Source organism: Oncorhynchus mykiss, chromosome 12 (assembly GCF_057628025.1).
Source record: "Oncorhynchus mykiss isolate SJ-2025 chromosome 12, ASM5762802v1, whole genome shotgun sequence".
Taxonomy (NCBI): Eukaryota; Metazoa; Chordata; class Actinopteri; order Salmoniformes; family Salmonidae; genus Oncorhynchus; species Oncorhynchus mykiss.
Window position 1 is genome coordinate 57822117 of NC_143033.1, and position 19888 is coordinate 57842004.

Genomic DNA, 19888 nt, shown 5'->3' on the forward strand with positions numbered 1-19888 from the left:
GGTGCCATCAACCGAGGCGTTCATTCGAGGACGTCGCTGCACCTGGATCAGAGCACGATCCTCCTTGCTCCAGTCCTCTGCTCGACACCAACACCAGGAAAACCAGCTGCAAAGGCCTCTTCGGCTCCTCTGACCGGGTCAACGGGTGTGGCTTTCCACCCGTGATCTTCCCTTGAAAGGTGGACTCGTGGTAGCTCGCTCCATGCTGCATAGGACCATTCAAGATCCTGAGTCGCATCAACCCGATCACCTATCATTTCCAGCTTCCCAGGTCTATGAGGGTCTGTCCAACGCCCTCTAATTTTTCAAAATAAAAGCCTGAAACTATGTCTGAAGACTGTTGACACCTTGAGGAAGCGATAGGAAAAGGAATCTGGTTGATATCCCTTTAAATGTAGCAAAGGGAGGCTATGGAACATGGAGTTTTCAAAATAGAAGCCACTTCCTGTTTTGATTTTCCTCAGTATTTTGCCTGCAACATCAGTTCTGTTATACTCACAGACAATATTTTGACCGTTTTGGAAACTTTTGTGTTTTCTATCCCATACTAATAATAATATGCATATATTAGCAACTGAGACTGAGGAGCTGGCCGTTTACAATGGGAACCTTTTCATCCAAGCTACTCAATACTGCCCCTGCAGCCATAAGAAGTTAACAAAAATACTTTAATATTTTTCGTACCTCATATACAACGTAGATGGAGACTTCGTACATGTTGTGTATATTCTTTTCAAGTTATAGTATTTCCTTTATAACACTTTTAATGACATTACAAAATCAAAACCAATATGACATTAGTGTTCTATAGATCATCTCTGGCCATTCCCCACGTTCTCAAGTTATAAATATTGTTCCAGTATTCGCTTTTTGAATGTGTTAGAGTTTCAGCGGGAAAAAGTCTGTTGTGACTCCCCATCCCGCATGAGGGAGTGTAGTCATTGACTGACACTAATTAGCATAACGCAACGGACATAAATATTCCTAGAAAATATTCCTATTCATGAAAATCACAAGTGAAATATATTGAGACACAGCTTAGCCTTTTGTTAATCACCCTGTCATCTCAGATTTTCAAAATATGCTTTACAGCCAAAGCTAGACAAGCATGTGTGTAAGTTTATCGATAGCCTAGCATAGCATTTTGTCCAGCTAGCAGCAGGTAACTTGGTCACGGAAATCAGAAAAGCAATCAAATTAAATAGTTTACCTTTGATAAGCTTCGGATGTTTTCACTCACGAGCCTCCCAGTTAGATAGCCAATGTTCCTTTTTTCCAAAAATATTATTTTTGTAGGCGAAATAGCTCCGTTTGTTCTTCACGTTTGGCTGAGAAATCGCCCGGCGAAAATTCAGTCACAAACGCCGAACAATATTCCAAATTAGCTCCATAATATCGACAGAAACATGGCAAACGTTGTTTATAATCAATCCTCAAGGTGTTTTTCAAATATCTATTCAATAATATATCCACTGGGACAATTGGTTTTTCAGTAGGACCGATTGGAATAATGGCTACATCTGTATTTTACGCGAGAATCACTCTGGGAGCCATCAGGTGACCAGTTGCGCAATGTAGCTGCTTACGGGTATTCTTCAACATAAATGCCTAAAACTACGTCACAATGCTGTAGACACCTTGGGAATACGGAGAAAAAGTAATCTGGTTGATAGCCCATTCACTGCTCAATAGGGACGCATTGGAACGCAGCGCTTTCAAAACATGAGGCACTTCCGGATTGGATTTTTCTCAGACTTTCGCCTGCAATATCAGTTCTGTTATACTCACAGACAATATTTTTACAGTTTTGGAAACTTTCGAATGTTTTCTATCCTAAGCTGTCAATTATATGCATATTCTAGCATCTTGTCCTGACAAAATATCCCGTGAACGTTATTTTTCCAAAAATGAAAATACTGCCCCCTAGTCACAAAAGGTTTTAACAAAGCACATTCCTTGGTGGGTTTTGGAGAAGGAGATCTCTCTGGATCTCCTCTCCTTTAATTTACGGCAGGGTGTGAGCTGTCAAACCGGCCCAGTTCCCTCCTCTCCTCTTCTGTGTGTGATTGAAGGTCTGGTTACTGTCATCCATTGCCAACCTGACCTGACCCATTCCAATCCTCACAGGATAGTCATGACAATCCTTCACAATTGATATGCTAATATTGTCACCCATCAGACTATTCTTAATTTAATGTTGTCTTTACATATACTAAAAAATATATGTGTGAAATTAGTTTTGAGTTGGAATGGACCATAATCATGCACCTGTCTCCGAACAGGGGCATGGGGAAAAAATACATGTCATCTATACAATTAAATAGCGAATGGAGGACACTTTTCCCATGGTTCATTTTCATGCCAGCCAGGTAGGATATACTCTTGTTGCAAAGCAATGTGATTGATATTAGGAAAGTTGCTAAATAAATAGAGTAGGCCTAGCCTATAGAAAGCTGATGGGGATCCTCCTATTTTTAATAGAGGCCATCAAAACTCTGTTTTCTCACGCAATTGCATAGACTATAGAAATGTAGCGCAACATGAGCTCATGGGCTCTCATGAAGTGTTTGATTAGATGTTCAATTACTGCCAGTGTGGCAACCTCTCTGGGACAAATCATTAAAATCCAGACTGAAAATATTTACACAAGAAGCAGCCTAATATCACACGTTGAAACTCTAAGTCATTTAGTAAGTTCATCATTCTGTGATTCTAGCTAGGCGCTTGGCATGAGGTTTTTCAGTTTTAGAGAGAAAGCCAAAGAAATGACTGTCTCAACATATGTAACGTATCTGCAAAAAGGATTAACCTCCAAAATGGACAACTGAGCAAATCAGTAGGCCTATCTGGATCAAACAAAAGTACATGACACCTGACAGAACTCTCTCAGTTCAGAGCGCCAAATTCAAATAAATTACTATAAAAATCAAACTTTCATTAAATCACACATGCAAGATAGCAAATTAAAGCTACACTTGTTGTGAATCCAGCCAACATGTCAGATTTCAAAAAGCATTTTCAGTGAAAGCAAACTATGCTATTATCTGAGGATAGCACCTCCGTAAACAAAAGAGAGAAAGTATATTTCAACCCTGCAGGTGCGACACAAAACGCAGAAATAAAAATGTAATTCATGCCTTACCTTTGACGAGCTTCTTTTGTTGACACTCCAATATGTCCCATAAACATCACAAATGGTCCTTTTGTTCGATTAATTCCGTCGATATATATCCAAAATGTCCATTTATTTGGCGCGTTTGAACCAGAAAAACACAGATTCTAACTTGAGCAACGTGACTACAAAATATCTGAAAAGTTACCTGTAAACTTTGCCAAAACATTTCAAACTACTTTTGTAATACAACTTTATGTATTTTTTTATGTAAATAATCGATAAAATTGAAGACGGGATGATCTGTGTTCAATACAGGAAGAAAACAAACTGAAGCATGCTTTCTGGTCACGCGCCTCTATCTAACAGTACACTTCAAGTGACCCTCGTTCAAGATAGACGTACTTCTTCATTACACAAAGGAATAACCTCAACCAATTTCTAAAGACTGTTGACATCCAGTGGAAGCGATAGGAACTGCAAGAAGGTCCCTTAGAAATCTGGATTCCCAATGAAACGCCATGGAAAAGAGTGACCTCAAAAAAAGAATCTGAATGGTTTGTCCTCTGGGTTTCGCCTGCTAAATAAGTTATGTTATACTCACAGACATGATTAAAACAGTTTTAGAAACTTCAGTGTTTTCTATCCAAATCTACTAATAATATGCATATCTCATCTTCTGGGGATGAGTAGCAGGCAGTTGAATTTGGGCATGCATTTCATCCGGACATGAAAATACTGCCCCCTGTCACCAAGAAGTTAACAGCCCTAAACCTGAAGCCATATTTATTGTCTCTGGGAACTTTAATAATGCAAATCTGAGGAAACGCTGCCGAAGTTCTATCGACACGTCCTGCAGTACTCGTGCAAAAACTCTCGACCATTGTTACGCTCCATTCTGGAATGGCTACATGGCCCTCCCCCATCCTCCCTTCGGGAAATCAGATCACGACTCAATTCCGTGTTGCCTCTGAGAATAACATTGACGTATACACTGACACAATGACTTAGTTAATCAGCAAGTGTATAGGGGATGTTATTCCCCACTGTGATGATTAAAACTTATCCAAACCAAAAACCGTAGATAGATGGCAGCATTCGCGCAAAACTGAAAGTGCGAACCACTGAATTAACCACGTCAGGGTGACTGTGAATATGGCCAAATACAAACAGTCCAGTTATGCCCTCCGTAAGGCAATCAAACAGACAAAATGTCAGCTGCAATTGGAGTTGCAATCCAAAGACTCAGAGATGAGACATATGTGTTAGGGACTCCAGACAATCACGTATTGCAAAGGGAAAACCAGCCACGTCGCGGACACGGACGTCTTGCTCCCGGACAAGCTAAACACCTTTTCTGCTTTAATGATAACATGTTATGGGTGTAAGATGGCACGTTGTATGCCATCTGTTGGTAAATGTTAACCTTTCTGATCTCCCCATCCCGGATCCGGGTTCGTGAATACAGACTCAAGCTCATTACCATAACGCAACGTTAACTATTCATGAAAATCGCAAATGAAATGAAATAAATATGCTAGCTCTCAAGCTTAGCCTTTTCTTAACAACACTGTCATCTCAGATTTTCAAAATATGCTTCTCAACCATTGCAAAACAAGCATTTGTGTAACAGTATTGATGGCTAACGTAGCATTTAGCATTAACATTCAGCTGGCAACATTTACACAAAAAAACAGAAAAGCATTCAAAAAAATCATTTACCTTTGAAGAACTTCAGATGTTTTCAATGAGGAGACTCTCAGATAGCAAATGTTCAGTTTTTCCTGAAAGATTATTTGTTTAGGACAAATCGCTCCGTTTTCTGCGTCACGTTTAGCTATGAAAAAAACCCTGTATCCAGGATTGTGTAAATCTATCAGCAAGCTCATTAGCATAACACAACGTTAACTATTTATGAAAATCGCAAATGAAATGAAATAAATATGCCATCTCTCAAGCTTAGCCTTTTGTAAACAACACTGTCATCTCAGATTTTCAAAATATGCTTCTCAACCATAGGAAAACAATAATTTGTGTAAAAGTAGCTAGCTAGAGTTAGCATTTCGCGTTAGCATTTAGCGTTAGCATTAGCGTTAGCATCCAGCACGCAACATTAACAAAAACATAAAAGCCTTCAAATAAAATCATTTACCTTTGAAGAACTTCTGATGTTTTCAATGAGGATACTCTCAGTTAGATAGCAGATGCTCAGTTTTTCCAAAAAGATTCCTTGTGTATTAGAAATAGCTCTGTTTTATACATCACATTTGGCCACCAAAAAAAATCCATAAATTCAGTCCTCAAAACGCAAACTTTTTTCCAAATTAACTCCATAATATCGACTGAAAACATGGCAAACGTTGTTTAGAATCAATCATCAAGGTGTTTTTCACATATCTCTTCATTGATACATCGTTCTTGGACACATGCTTTCTCCCCTGAATCAAATGGTAAAGTGGAAGCAGCTGGCAATTGCGCACCGAATTCGACGCAGGACACCAGGCGGACACTTGGGAAATGTAGTCTCTTATGGTCAATCTTCCAATGATATGCCTACAAATACGTCACAATGCTGCTAAGACCTTGGGCGAACGACAGAAAGTGTAGGCTCATTCGTTGCGCAATCACAGCCATATAAGGAGAGAATGGAAAACAGAGCTTCAGAAATTCTGCTAATTCCTGGGTGATGCATCATCTTGGTTTCGCCTGTAGAATGAGTTCTGGGGCACTTACAGACAAAATCTTTGCAGATTCTGAGTGTTTTCTTTCCAAAACTGTCAAGAATATGCATAGTCGAGCATATTTTCGTGACAAAATATCGCGCTTAAAACGGGAACGTTTTTTATCCAAAAATGAAATAGCGCCCCTAGAGCTCTAAGAGGTTAATTACTGCAACACCAGCGTTCTTACCAGTGTGCTTGATATACCCGGATGTATTGCAGTGTGCTGAACAAGATTGATTGCTCACATCAATGTCTCTGTTTCGTCGTTTAACGTCCAAATATGGTGTCAGAAGTGGGAAAACTATTCATGAGCGAAATGTTCGGGTGTACAAAAAATGCGTCCGTGAGTAAAATATAGCCCAAATTTACCTTAGCTACAGGGAGTTTGCTAGTTAGTGTTATTAGTTTCGGATAGACAAGGCTGTGAACATTCCCCCTCCCACCGTTATGAAGCTCAGCGGAGATTAGAGCATGAACTGGGATATGTTCCGAGGTGAATGGGAGGACTATGCACTAGCCACGGGACTTCTGGAAAAGGATGATGTAGTGGCTGCCACTTTGAGGATTATAATGGGAGCTGAATACTAGCACGTTTACAAACATAACTTGACAGCAGATCAGCAAGGTAACACAACAGCTATTCTTGATGCTCTTGAACATTACTTTAAGCCAGCAAAGAATGTTATCTACGAGCATTAGGTTTTTGGCTGTTACAAACAGGAGGGCGGAGAGTCCATTGACAGCTGTGTCACCAGGTTAAGGGAAAAGCAGCTACATGTGAATATGGTGTTTTAAGAGACAAACTGATCATAGATAAGATAGTGCTCTGTATAGCTGATGAGGGCATGCTCAGACGTTTGCTGAGATAATTTGACCTGATACTGGGTTTGGCAGTGGAAACATGCCGTGCAGCACACAGATATAAGGTCCATGGAGCTAGAAAGGTAGCATATGTACAATGTCAATGCAACATTCAGTCAGCCAGTAAAGAAATGCCCCTTTGCCACAGATAATGCTAATGCTAATTCTACAGCCAACTCTGCAATAGACAGCCCCAATCCATGCAGATATTGTGGCATTACTCATGGATGTGGAAAACAACCCTGCCCAGGATATGTGAAAATGTGCAAATACTGTGGCATAGCTAATCACTTTGCAAGGGTCTACATGAAAAGCAAGAGAAAGGAGGGTAAAGTGCACTCCATTGAAACAAACACAAATCAAGGGAACAACAGCACTGAGAATGATTTCTATGCTAGCGTGTGCATAGGGGCAGGGAGTGCCCCAAAATATTTTTGTCACTCTACAATTTAACAATAAACCACAGCAATGTCATCTAGATTCGAGGGTCGCATGTAAAGTTATGAGCCTTAAAAACAAAAGGAGGCTCATGCCCAGAGACAAACTCACAGAGAGTAGCACCAAGCTGAAGCTGTATACAGGCCAGTTGATGGCCTCTTTAGGCCTGTTTTTTACAGTGTGTTGTGCGGGCCAGAAACACACCCTTAAGTTTGAAATAGTTGAGGCTAGGAAACAGCCATTACTGCCTGTAACCACATGCGAGCGCCTCTGGCTTATTAACTCCACCTTTCCAGCAGACCTTAACATTGTAGACAAAGTCCAGGCAGGGCCCCTCAGCAAGGAGACACTCCTAAGCAAATACCATGGAGTCTTCAACTCACCGGTCGAGTCAGTTCACGCGAAGTCCACTTTGAGTTGGACGCAGCAATCCAGCCTGTCCAGTGTACACCCCGCAATGTACCAGTGGCTATAAAAGCAGCTGCAAAGGCTCAGCTTGACAAATCAAAGAAGATACACACCTCACAACTGTCACTGAGCCTACAGACTGGGTAAGTAATATGGTTATTGTCAAGAAATCAGACAATGCATTGATTCTAAACACCTCAACCAGGCACTGGTTATTATTCCCATGTTAGAGGATGTTCTTTACAAGCTCCTGAAGTCCTGAGTCTTCATGCTCATAGATGCCAGAGCTGACTTCCTGTAGTGCAAGCTCGACGAGTACTGCAGCTACCTGACCACCTTTTAGACAACATGGGGCAGGAAGAGGTGGTTGAAGCTCTCATTTTGGGTCTCCGTGGATCCAGATGTGTATCAGCGGAAACAGCACGAGCTGCTGGTGGGACTCAATGGCGTGAAACCCATAGCACTTGACATCCTCGTAGTTGGTTGTGGAGACGGTGATGAGGAGGCAGAACTTGACCATGACTCCATGCTGCTGGCCCTGATAGACAGATGCAGACAGGTCAAGCTAAAGCTAAGCATAAAAAAGCTTCAGTTCAAAGTGCCAGAGGTCCACTTTCACGGGCACATCTTGTCCTGCACCAGATTGAAAGCGGATCCTGAGAAAGTGAAGGCTGTCTTGGACATGCCCCCTCAATCTGACTTGAAGGCACTGCAGCGCTTCGTCAGATTCCTCACCTACCTGGCCAAGTTCCTGCTGTGGCTCTCGCAGGTGTGTGAGCCACTAAGGACGCTCATGGACAAGAACGCCATCTGGCATTGGCTCCCAAAACATGACGCAGTCGTGAGGAAAATAATGCAACTGGTCACCCAGACACCTGTACTGCGATACTACGATGTGTCAAAACCTGTCACGATTCAGAGTAACTCGGGTCAGCATGGACTGGGCTGTTGCATCATGCAGGGGGGCCCACCTCTAGAGCGCTCACTCCAACAGAGCAGAACTATGCCCAGATAGAGAAAGAGTGCCTCAGCATTGTGTTTTTAAGGCAACGCTTCTGCCACTACCTGCATGGGCACAACATCATTACCGCAGAGACAGATCAAGCCTGCAGAGAATGCTACTGCCTCTACAAAGCTACAACCTCAAGGTGGTGTATAAACCAGGGCCGAGATGTAGGTGAGTAACACGCTCAGCAAGGCTACTACATCAGGCACACACATGCGCCATGCATGAACAACACAGTTTGCAGCTTACAAACAGAGCAAGTGGATGTTGAACACGTCAACCAGACTGACTACCCCAATGTTACAAATCAGACAGCACACAGACCGGGGCGAAAACCTCCAGGCATTGAGGTCTGTGATTCTGATGGGCTGGCCCAACTGCACGGAAGAACCTGTTCTAGCCATCAGAGAATATTGGCCAGTCAAAGAGGAGCTCAGTGTTCAAAATGGAGTGATATTCAAGGGTCAGATAGCTGTTCTTCCCCGGTCCCTGCACCATGAGATGTTGGTGCGCATGCACTCAAGTCAAATTGGAGGTGAGGCCTGTTACAGAAAAGCATGTGACATGCTGCATTGACCAGGAATGCAGAGTGAAATAAATGACAATGTCAGTAAATGCACCATCTGCATTGAATATGCCATTGAGCAACAGAGAGCGACAATAGGAAGTCTAGATCTCTTCCAGCACAGTGGCAAAGACTTTCTTCTGGTATTCGATCATTACTCAGACTTTTGGGAGATTGACTTCCTCCCCGACCTCTGAGCAGTGACGACGATCAAACGTTGCAATGCGCAATTTGCCTGCTATGGCCAGCCATGTAGTGTAATCTCAGATAATGGACCCCAATTCTCCTGTTTTGAGTTCCGGAAATATTCTGCAGAATACTAATTTGAGCATGTCACCTCATCGCCATGTCACCCTGCCAACTCTGCCTTCCCAAAATCCAAAGGGAAGGCAGAGTCGGGAGTCAAAATTGCAAAGGCAAGGATGCCTGGAAAGCGGTCCTGCAGTGGCGCAATACTCTCAACTGAAGGCATGAATAGCAGCCCGACCTAGCGCCTCATGGCAAGGAGCTTAAAAGCAGCTCTGCCAGTAGCCAACACTCTCCTGGAGCCCTGTGTGGTGACGTACATGCTGGAGAAGCTTTGTCACAGAGGACAGATGTCCAAGTTCATCAATGACAAATCAGCAAATTACTTACCTGAGCTTATGGTAGGTGAAGCGGTGCGGATGAAGCCACTACCAGGGGACCGGACGGGCCTCTGGAGACTCGCATCCTGTGTGCATAAAGTTGCACCACGCTCCTACTTGGTCAAAGTGAATGGATCACTGTACCACCGTAATAGGTTTGACCTTCGGGTTGCTGAGCCAGCACCTACTCAGAACCCTGATGGTCATAGGGGTCACATGACAAAGAACGGACCACCAGCAAGTCATGGGCCTGACTCACTGGGCGAAGAGCCAAGGGATTACAGGGCAGCCGCTCCCTCACCCATCAGGACTCCCATGTTCATCAGCACTTCCCTAAGATAGTCATGTGACCCGCCTGCCGTGATCCCACAGTCCTCACAGAAAAGCAGTCTTTTCACGCTGTGGGCGGCTGTCCCTGACACCTAAAATACTTCATCTGTAGGTTTCCTATTATGGACTGTTGACAGACAAATATTTTTTATTACACTTTTTTTTAAAGAAGTTTACAAATTTGAAAATTGAAGAGATTATCAAAATGTGTTTTAAAAACAAAACTGAACTGTTCATGTTGGATGTTATTACTAGGTTTGTTGTGATTGTGAATTGACAGCTCCTTTCCTATTTTATCAAATGGAATATGTTAAAAGTGTAAGATGGCACGTTGTTTACCATCTGTTGGTAAATGTTAATTACTGCAACAACAGTGATATACCCAGATGTATTGGAATGTGCTGAACAACACTGGTTACTTGCATCAATGACTGTCTTGTCATTTAACATCCAAACATAACACAGTGATACCCATACGGGCCGCTCCCAAGGACTGTACACTCTCATTCTCCGTGGCCGACGTGAGCAAGACATTTAAGCGTGCTAACCCTCTCAAGGCTGCCGGCCCAGATGTAATCCTAACCGTGTCCTCATAGCATGTGCACACCAGCTGGCTGGAATGTTGACAGATATATTCAATCTCTCCCTATCCCAGTCTGCTGTCCCCACTTGCTTCAAGATACCCACCATTGTTCCTGTACCCAAGAAAGTGAAGGTAACTGAACTAAATGACTATCGCCCCATAGCACTCACTTCTGTCATCATGAAGTGCTTTGAGAAGCTAGTTAAGGATCATATCACCGCCACCTTACCCGACACCCTAGGGCCTAGACCCACTGCAATTTGCGTACCGCCCCAATAGGTCCACAAAGGAAGCAATCACCATCGCACTGCACACTGCTCTATCCCACCTAGACAAGCAGAACACCTACAGCATGTAAGAATGCTGTTCATTGACTACAGCTCAGCCTTCAGGCTGGGTCTGAACCCAACCTGTGCATCTGGGACCTGGAATTCCTGATAGGCTACCCCAAGTGGTGAAGGTAGCAGCACCTCCACCCGCTGATCCTCAACACAGGGGCCCCACAGGGGTGCGTGCTCAGCCCCCTCCTGGACTCCCTGTTCACCCATGACTGCGTGGCCATGCACACCTCCAACTCAATCATGAAGTTTTCAGATGAAACAACAGTGGTAGGCTTGATTACCAACAACGGCGAGACAGCGTACAGGGAGGAGGTGAGGGCCCTGGCGAAGTGGTGACAGGAAAACAACCTCTCCCTTAACGTCAACAAAACAAAGGAGCTGACCATCCATCTTCCTCACATTCCAGAAGTTTCATGGTTTCATGGTCATGACAGGGTCTTGATCTGGTGGTCCTCCATCCACACCTTGATTGACCTGGCTGTGTGGCATGGAGCATTTTCCTGCTGGAAAAAACAATCCTCAGAGTTGGGGAACATTGTCAGAGTAGAAGGAAGCAAGTTTTCTTCCAGGACAACCTTGTACGTGGATTTTTTTCATGCATCCTTCACAAAGACAAATCTGACCGAATCCAGCCTTGCTGCACCCACTGTGAAATTTGGTGGAGGATTTCTGAACTCTTCCTAAGTTAAAACATTAGTATTGTGTTGTTTAAAAATGAATATGAACTTATTTTCTTCGCCTTATTCGAGGTCTGACAACACTGCATATTTTTTGTTATTTTGAACAGTTTTTATTTTCTGCAAATAAATTCTCTAAATGTAATGATGGGGCTGGGAGTCGGAAGCAGGTTCAGGTGAAACGTTTTAATAAAACAACAAAACCAAGAACACGACACTAACATAAGGCAGTATACCGATGCACAAGAACAATACCAACTGGTGAATGAACATGGGAGAGTGACATATAAAGGGGAGGAAATGATGACGGTAATGGAGTCCAGGTGTGAATCATAATGATTCACAGGTGCGCGTAATGATGAGTGCCAGGTGTGTGTAATGATGAATCCCAGGACCGTTGGTTAGTATTCTGGTGACATCGTACACCGGAGGGGAGGAGCAGGAGCAGACGTGACACTAAAATGACAATATTTGGAATTTGGGAGAAATGTAGTCAGTAGTTTATAGAATAAAACAAAAATGTTAATTTTACCCAAACACATACCTATAAATAGTCAAACCAGAGAAACTGATCATTTTATAGTGGTTTCTTAATTTTTTCCAGAGCTGTATGTGTATGCGGCCAATACTATTTTAATTTATTTTATTTTAACCCTGCCCATCAACTTGGAAGCACAACACCACTGCCCCCTGCTGAGGACATGACCCAACCACCCCGTCTCTACAAACCTTACACACTAATGTAGGCTAACTGACATTGCATGACAGATGGATGCTTTCAGGCACAGATCTAGGATCAGCTTACCCTCCACAGACCCTATCCCTAACCGTTAGGGAAAAACCTCAAAGCTGAGCTGATCAATGTCGAAGGGCAACTGACTCCCGGATGAGTGTAGTGGTGGAAGGATGCTCATAGCTCTCCGTCACCCTCCAACGACCTCTCCTGACCTCTGACTCTGTGTCCGTTTTCTTCCCCGCTCTATCTGCTGCAGGGATGCGTGGCCGTTCCGCCACTCTTTAAAACTCCACCCCTCTCTAAGGTAAAGTTGTGTGGTCATTGGTCTGGCACGCTGTCTGTCAAAATTCCTAACAACCCCCCATCCTGTTGTCCTTATCCATTGGTGTTCCTTCATGAGAATCGCGGGGCAAATGTTTTTCCCCAACTGTCAATCAAACTGTGACTCAAAAGTCTCCGACTGCCATCTCCCTGTGTTACACATGACGTGTTGTTGTCACCATTTCTGTGTGTTGTCATTGAAGATGGTGTTTCTTGCCTTTCTCAATGCGATGACATTAGGTGGCTCTTGTTTCTCGCCACGTGTATGATAGAGATTAAATATGTGACTGGTTACAAGAGCTTATTTAAATTTGTGACAAAAATAGGACTTTACAGTTTATAAAAGTGCAGACTCCGAGCTTCGAAATGCCATATCATATACTGCAATTGGAGAAAATTATGGGAAAGTAATGCTGCTATGAAAGTTGATATACTTGTTTACCCACTTTTGAGGTTTTTACACTTGCTGGAGAGCTCTTCTTTGTGTACACCCATTCAGCATTGTAGACACCCTCTTAAGCCTTAGTCCCACCCATCTGTTAGATTTCACATGTGAACGGGACTCTATGTGAATGGATATTTTTTGTCTCCTTTGTTTAGCTAGCTAAATAAGTTCATCAGCACCATATTATCTGTTATCTCAGCCAATCGTGGCAAGTCAGGAACGATCCTGTCTTTCTCCCTATAGCTAAGTGCTTTCTCCTTGGCTACCCACATGCAAAAATACTACAGTTTACTATAGAATACTACTGTACTTACTATAGAATTCTGTAGTAAACTGGTATACTGTAGAATACTATACTACACACCTCGATCATGTGTAGTACTTACTATAGAAATGTGTAGTATACTGTGCAATACTATAGTAAATACTACAGTACAATACAGACTGCAAAAACATCACAGTAAATACTACAGTAATATCCACAACAACCCTACAGTCTGCAAAAACACTACAGTAAATACTTTAGTATATACTACACTATATAATTTGCATACACCCTGCCCATTCCCCTCACCATATCCCAATTTGTGCCACCAATATCTATACTTGGCATGTAGGTTTCTCATTTATGGGTGGCACAAATTGGGATATATTGTGTTCCCTACAGGTTATAGAAAAGAGCAGAAACTCTGAACTGATCTGTTCAGACTTCAGTCCTACCTACCTACCTACAGGTTATGGAAAATTTGCTGTTGGAGTATTTTGTCCAGTAGATTTCCTCAAAGACAAAGCCCCCACTGCTATGTCAAAGCTATAAAAAAAAAAACACTACAGTAAATACTATACAGAAGTCCGCAAAAACACTACAGTGAATACTATAGTATTTAACCATAGTATACTATAGTATTTTTTATTTTGGGATAAACTAGGCTTGTCATTTTATATTTGTATTCATATTTACAGATCACATACCAGTTTGTGATTAAGGCACATGAAAGTTCACATTTTCAAGAAGGCAACAACAACAAAAATATGTATTTGTTTTTACGGTTTCTCTCGTTCCCTGTCTCGCTCTCTCTCTCTCTCTTCCCCTCTATATGTCTCCTGTCACTCTTTCAGAAAGGGCAGCAGTGGAGAGGGAAGTAGGGAGGGAGAGCTCGAAGACCTACATGAAGATGAACCCTTCTCCTGAATCCCGTTCCTCCTCCTCTCCTCCAGTCAGCTCAGCTCAGCCCAGTTCTACACAGTTCTTAACCGCAATCTTACGCTCCTACCTTCAGTGCTTCTGGACTGAAACAGTGTTTTTACTTGTGAGAAGTGGTTCAACTCAAGCATGGCTTCCCCTTTAAAAATGATATGCCGTTCCCCTTTAAAGCCCAATCTGTACATTGCCTCTCTCCCTTTAAATCTATGATGCACTCCGCTCTTCTAATCCTTTCCTTCCCTCCATCCCTCCCTGATCTCTCCTCACTCCATCATTGCGTGTAATCACCCAAAGAAGCACATGGGGCGGCAGGGTAGCCTAGTGGTTAGAGCGTTGGACTAGTAACCGGAAGGTTGCGAGTTCAAACCCCCGAGCTGACAAGGTACAAATCTGTCGTTCTGCCCCTGAACAGGCAGTTAACCCACTGTTCCCAGGCCGTCATTGAAAATAAGAATTTGTTCTTAACTGACTTGCCTGGTTAAATAAAGGTAAAATAAAAATAAAAAAAAACAACACTGTACCACTGCCAGGCGTACTCAAGACTACTGGAAATTCCTGCTGTATGTCCGTCTGCTGGCATTATGTTGCTGAGGAGAAGAGGAATTTCGTGTTTCGATGTCACTTTACCTAGACAATGCATGGTGAACGTTATCGCTGTTCAGAGGCACCATTCACAGTGGACAATATTGGTGCCCTAAGAGCCAGCATGACCAAGAGACTGGAGCATGCAACTGACATTATTACGCCCCCTACCGTTTGAAACAAGACATACACACAGGGCTTTTTTTCAGTAGTTTGAAGGGGCAATCTGCAGACGCTTCATACATTTTTGGACTTATAAATGTATTAATTATATATACCTATGATTCTTGAAGAATATAACTTATAAATGCCTCATAAGCTTAGTTTAACTGCCATACCCCATCAGAACCAAAAGCTTGTTTTACTCCAATGTCTGTAAACACACACTGTATAGCCTCAAAATATGCTTGACACTATCATTTGTATATATTGAAGGGTCAGTCCTTGCATCCATAGCTCTATCTATTAATATCAGAGTGTTTACATTTTTCCAGGCCCATCTTTCAGCTTTTTACCAAAACAGAGGGGAACCTTTTTGTTATTGTTTCATCTGCGGATTGCCCCATTAATGCTGCAGCGTTGTACATAGATCATAAATGTGTGTGTCGGTGTAATGTCATTGTTGTCTATCTCACCCGTACATGCTAAGCTGTCAACATAACCCTTAAGTAATAATAATAATAATAATAATAATAATATATTTTAAGCACTTTACAAGACACCCAAATTCACTTTATGTACACAATCTAATCTGCACGATTAAAAGCAATAAAATCATACATTAAAATGAGTAAGTATATAAAACTACACCGAACATAAGGACAGACTAACCAGGGGGAAAAAAACTAAACAGGATGACACTAACTAGGGATGTGAACTAGTGAGGGATCTCTAAGACAACAGATAATGTGAAGAGGTGTGTCTTTAGTCTGGACTTGAATATGCGTATGGATTGTGAGGTTTTGACTTGGAGAGGGAGGGAGTTCCAGAGTTGGGGGGGCTGCAATGCTAGAAGCATTGTCTCCCATGGAGCAGAGCCTGGTGTGAGAGATGGTTAGGAGGCCAATTTCAGAAAAGCGCAGTGAAGTGTAGGGGTGCAGGAGGTCAGTAAGGTATGTGAGCATTTTGAAAATGATCCTGTATTGAACTGGGAGCCAGTGGAGTTTCAGGGTGGGGGTGATGTGGTTTGGTGTCTGTGTGGACTGGTCTCTTCCTCTGTGTTGCTCTAATTGTCTCCCCTTCATTCTCTAATGTTTTTAGTAGGGTACAGAATTAGAGACGTGCTGTTTCTCTGAATCTCAGGCAGTAGGATGAAGCAAGCCTGTTTCTCTCCCCTGTCTCCTAGACTCTGACAAGAAGCAGCAACCTATCCTCCTTAAAACACATTTGAAGCCCACAATTGTGAAAGGGGGAACACTAATCATATTTATGCAGCCAATTAATCACCCTCCCAGAACCAAGTAAATGTTTTATTTCAATTTAGGAAAAACTTCATTGGAAATTGGCCCATTCATTGATAGGGATGCATGTGAGATTGTACAGCAGTAAACTGGGTTATTTGTCCTTTATACATTCTTCTCCATTTCAAAATGGAAGTGAAAGCAGGTAATGGTGTTTGTATGTACTGTTTCTTGATTAGTAAAAGGTTAATTTATGAAATAAATGTGAATAATTGTGTTATTCTCACAACATCCAAGCATGGTGAAGGCTGCACAAATGTAATAATTGTGTTATTCTCATAACATCCAAGCATGGTGAAGGCTGCACAAATGTAATAATTGTGTTATTCTCACAACATCCAAGCATGGTGAAGGCTGCACAAATGTAATAATTGTGTTATTCTCACAACATCCAAGCATGGTGAAGGCTGCACAAATGTAATAATTGTGTTATTCTCACAACATCCAAGCATGGTGAAGGCTGCACAAATGTAATAATTGTGTTATTCTCACAACATCCAAGCATGGTGAAGGCTGCACAAATGTAATAATTGTGTTATTCTCACAACATCCAAGCATGGTGAAGGCTGCACAAATGTAATAATTGGTTATGACATGTAAATGTAGTTAAAGGAGGAGTTTGGTGGTCACTTTATGAAGTGTTAGAGTTAGACCAAGAGTTTAAAGTAATACAGAAATGATTGGTATTTCAGTTGTGGTTAGGATATATTGACCAAATTATCAGGAAAGTTTTGGATGTATTTTCCCTTCAAAATGCCCCTGGGCGGCCCTAGAAGTGCGTGTGTAAGTGTGTGTGATGGATAATCTCCAGTTAGACTCTGCTGTAATTAGAGGGAGCTTTCAGAACTTTAATAGCTGTCATGGTGTTTCTTTGTTTGGTTGTGACAAACAGCTAAAGAGGGGACTCTCTCTCTCTCCCCCCCTCCCTGTTTATCTGCCTATCCCTCTCTTCCCCTTTCTCTTTCCTTCTCCCTTCCTCCACACCACTCTCTCCTTCTCTGTCTCCCTCTCTATCCCTCCACCTCTCTCTGTTTCCCTCCCTCTCTCTCTGCCAGCTCAGGCACTTTGTACTATATATGAAAGCGTGTTGTCAGTCAGAGCACAGCGATCTGTTCCACAGCTCTTCCAGGGACCATTACAATATGGTGATTAGGAACAACACAAACAACAACAACTATCTATTCACAACCACACAATCCCCATGTGGCAGAGAATGGCCCAGTGGAGTGATTTCCATTCATCCCTCTCTTCCGACTTGATGCAATTCTATTGTGCAAAACACTCCATTGAAATTAGGTTCTGAGAATCGATAGGAGGGTAGCATATACATATACAAGGGTCAATGCCTCTTCTGAATTGAGCCTCTGTGATTTGAGCCTCTCGATTTTAAAAACTACTAATTGTGTGCACAATCATAGAAATGATGGACACAATTTATGCAACTTCAAAACATGTTTCCTATAATATCATCTTAGTCATGCAGTATTTATAGGCAGTATGGAAGACCTGATGTCAGTAGATGTGTGTTTGGGAGATGTGTAATATTGCTGTCTGTCTGTCTCTCTAAAACCAGGATTCAGTCTTATCACACTGTGTTGACAATTCAGCTTTTAAAGGCAATGTTCCTACATTTGCTGAGATTGCATTCATGGTAAACGTTGCAGATGTCGGCGCATTCGGAAATTACCTTTGAATGGCACATTGTCGACAGCTGCGATATAGGGAATAGCCACTATATAGGGAATAGCCACTATATAGGGAATAGCCACTATATAGGGAATAGCAACTATATAGGGAATAAGCACTGTATAGGGAATAGCCACTGTATAGGGAATAGCCACTATATAGGGAATAGCTATATAGGGAATAGCAACTATATAGGGAATATCCACTATAGGGAATAGCTACTGTATAGGGAATAGCCACTGTATAGGGAATAGCCACTACATAGCGATTAGCGTGCCATTTTGGATGCATCGTAACCCTCTGGTGGACATATCAGTGCACCTGTTAGGTGCTACAGTCAGAGAATGGGTAGAGGGGTAGAGGGATCGTAGTGGAAGAAAAAAGCTTTATTATGCATTCCCTGTGGGCCAGAGAGTGTTCTCTCTTTCACTCACTTATTCCCATCTTCTCTTTTTCCCAGTCTTTTTCTTCTTCATTGCCCTGCTGTTGCCTTTACACGTCAGTGTCACCTATTTACGGCAGCCATATTTAATTGTCTTTGTGAATATATATATATATATATTTTTTTTAATCATTTCTGTTACCGGTACATGCAATTTCAAGAGTCACGAGTTTCAATCAACCATATGAAGAGCTTGCTTTGTTTTCTGCTATGGCTTTTTATTTTGTTACCTTTACTTTTTTCCCCTGCTACCTTTAGGGTGAACACTATGTTCGTGTTGCGCTGGACGTAGTTGCTTTTTGATGGAGCTTTTAAGGGTTTGTCTTAACCCACAGACTGACCGGTGACTAACTTCTCCTAACTGAAGGGCTGTTGGGATCGGAACAAAGACGGCACCTGTTGTGAACCAGCTGTCTGCCATGTTCAAGTCCCCTCTGATGAGATGGCACTTTATATGTTGACGGTGATGCTAAAGGGAAACACAATTTTTTTTGTAAGTCTGTCTGGAGCACTGCACACGCAAGAATCTTTATCCGTGTCTAAGGTGTATTTACCTTTGTAATGTATGTGTTTATATGTACAGGTATGTGTGTGTGTCAGAAGTGCAATGTTGTTGTCATTAGATTACTTCAGTGTTGTGTTCTGATTCTAAATGCACTCAGGTGCTCTTTCTGTCTATTAGTCCAGGTACATTACATTGTCTTGGGAGTTGAGCTGGATGATATTGACACTTTTATAATTCCTTCAACCAGGGGTAAAGAGGGAATCGTCTTCAACAGATGAAACAGGCCTGTGAGAGTGTACATAATGTTAAGATTAGGACAGTGTCATGGTTTTAGCATCGCTGCTATGTATCATATGGGATTGTCCAGTCTCTGTGTTAAAGGTCTTGTTTCCTGTGTTGATAGATGTCTGCACTGTTTCGCCTTTCTCTGAAGCCCTGTTTATACCTGGTGTTAATCTGCGTCGTGTCCTGATCTCTTCCACATTATTATTGTGTCCACATTTTTAGTCAAGTGTAGGCATTTTAAAGATGTATTGTGAAATGATTTTCATCAGAATTTATAACGGACAAGATCAGGATGAAGGATGCATGTTAGAAGCAGGTATGAATGGGGCTTGAATGTCAAGGTTCGTAAAGTCCCACAAACAAAAAAGCATGGCCCACCTGTACTGAATGCAGCTGTTACAATGTAAATATGTACCAAATATATACAGAAGCTATTTTTGCATGCTTTTTGTACACCTAGGCACACAATAAAAGAAAACAATTATTATAATAATTTTTGAATAATTTTGTATTTTGTAAGTAACCTGTAAAAGGACATACAAGAGTAAAACC

General features: G+C 42.1%; 1 protein-coding gene and 1 long non-coding RNA gene across 6 annotated transcripts in view; one reads left to right on the top strand and one right to left on the bottom strand.

The window, feature by feature from the left end:
* LOC149979228 (uncharacterized) overlaps nucleotides 1-5402 on the bottom strand; it is a 74873-nt gene extending 69471 nt beyond the window's left edge. For both annotated transcript variants that reach the window (XR_016485143.1, XR_016485144.1), the window contains exons 1-2: nucleotides 5265-5402; nucleotides 4835-4896 (exon numbers count right to left, since the gene is read on the bottom strand). This is a non-coding gene — a long non-coding RNA (uncharacterized LOC149979228). The remainder of the gene's footprint in view (nucleotides 1-4834; nucleotides 4897-5264) is intronic.
* Nucleotides 1-14886, top strand: part of camkk1a (calcium/calmodulin-dependent protein kinase kinase 1, alpha a) — a 117589-nt gene extending 102703 nt beyond the window's left edge. For 2 of the 4 annotated variants that reach the window (XM_036937856.2, XM_090192836.1), the window contains 2 exons: nucleotides 12663-12710; nucleotides 14292-14886. In XM_036937856.2, the coding sequence (XP_036793751.1) occupies nucleotides 12663-12710; nucleotides 14292-14364 (121 nt within the window). In that variant the 3' untranslated portion in view covers nucleotides 14365-14886. The remainder of the gene's footprint in view (nucleotides 1-12662; nucleotides 12711-14291) is intronic. The other 2 variants (XM_036937858.2, XM_090192837.1) reach the window with 1 other exon arrangement.
* Nucleotides 14887-19888: the final 5002 nt, after the last annotated feature.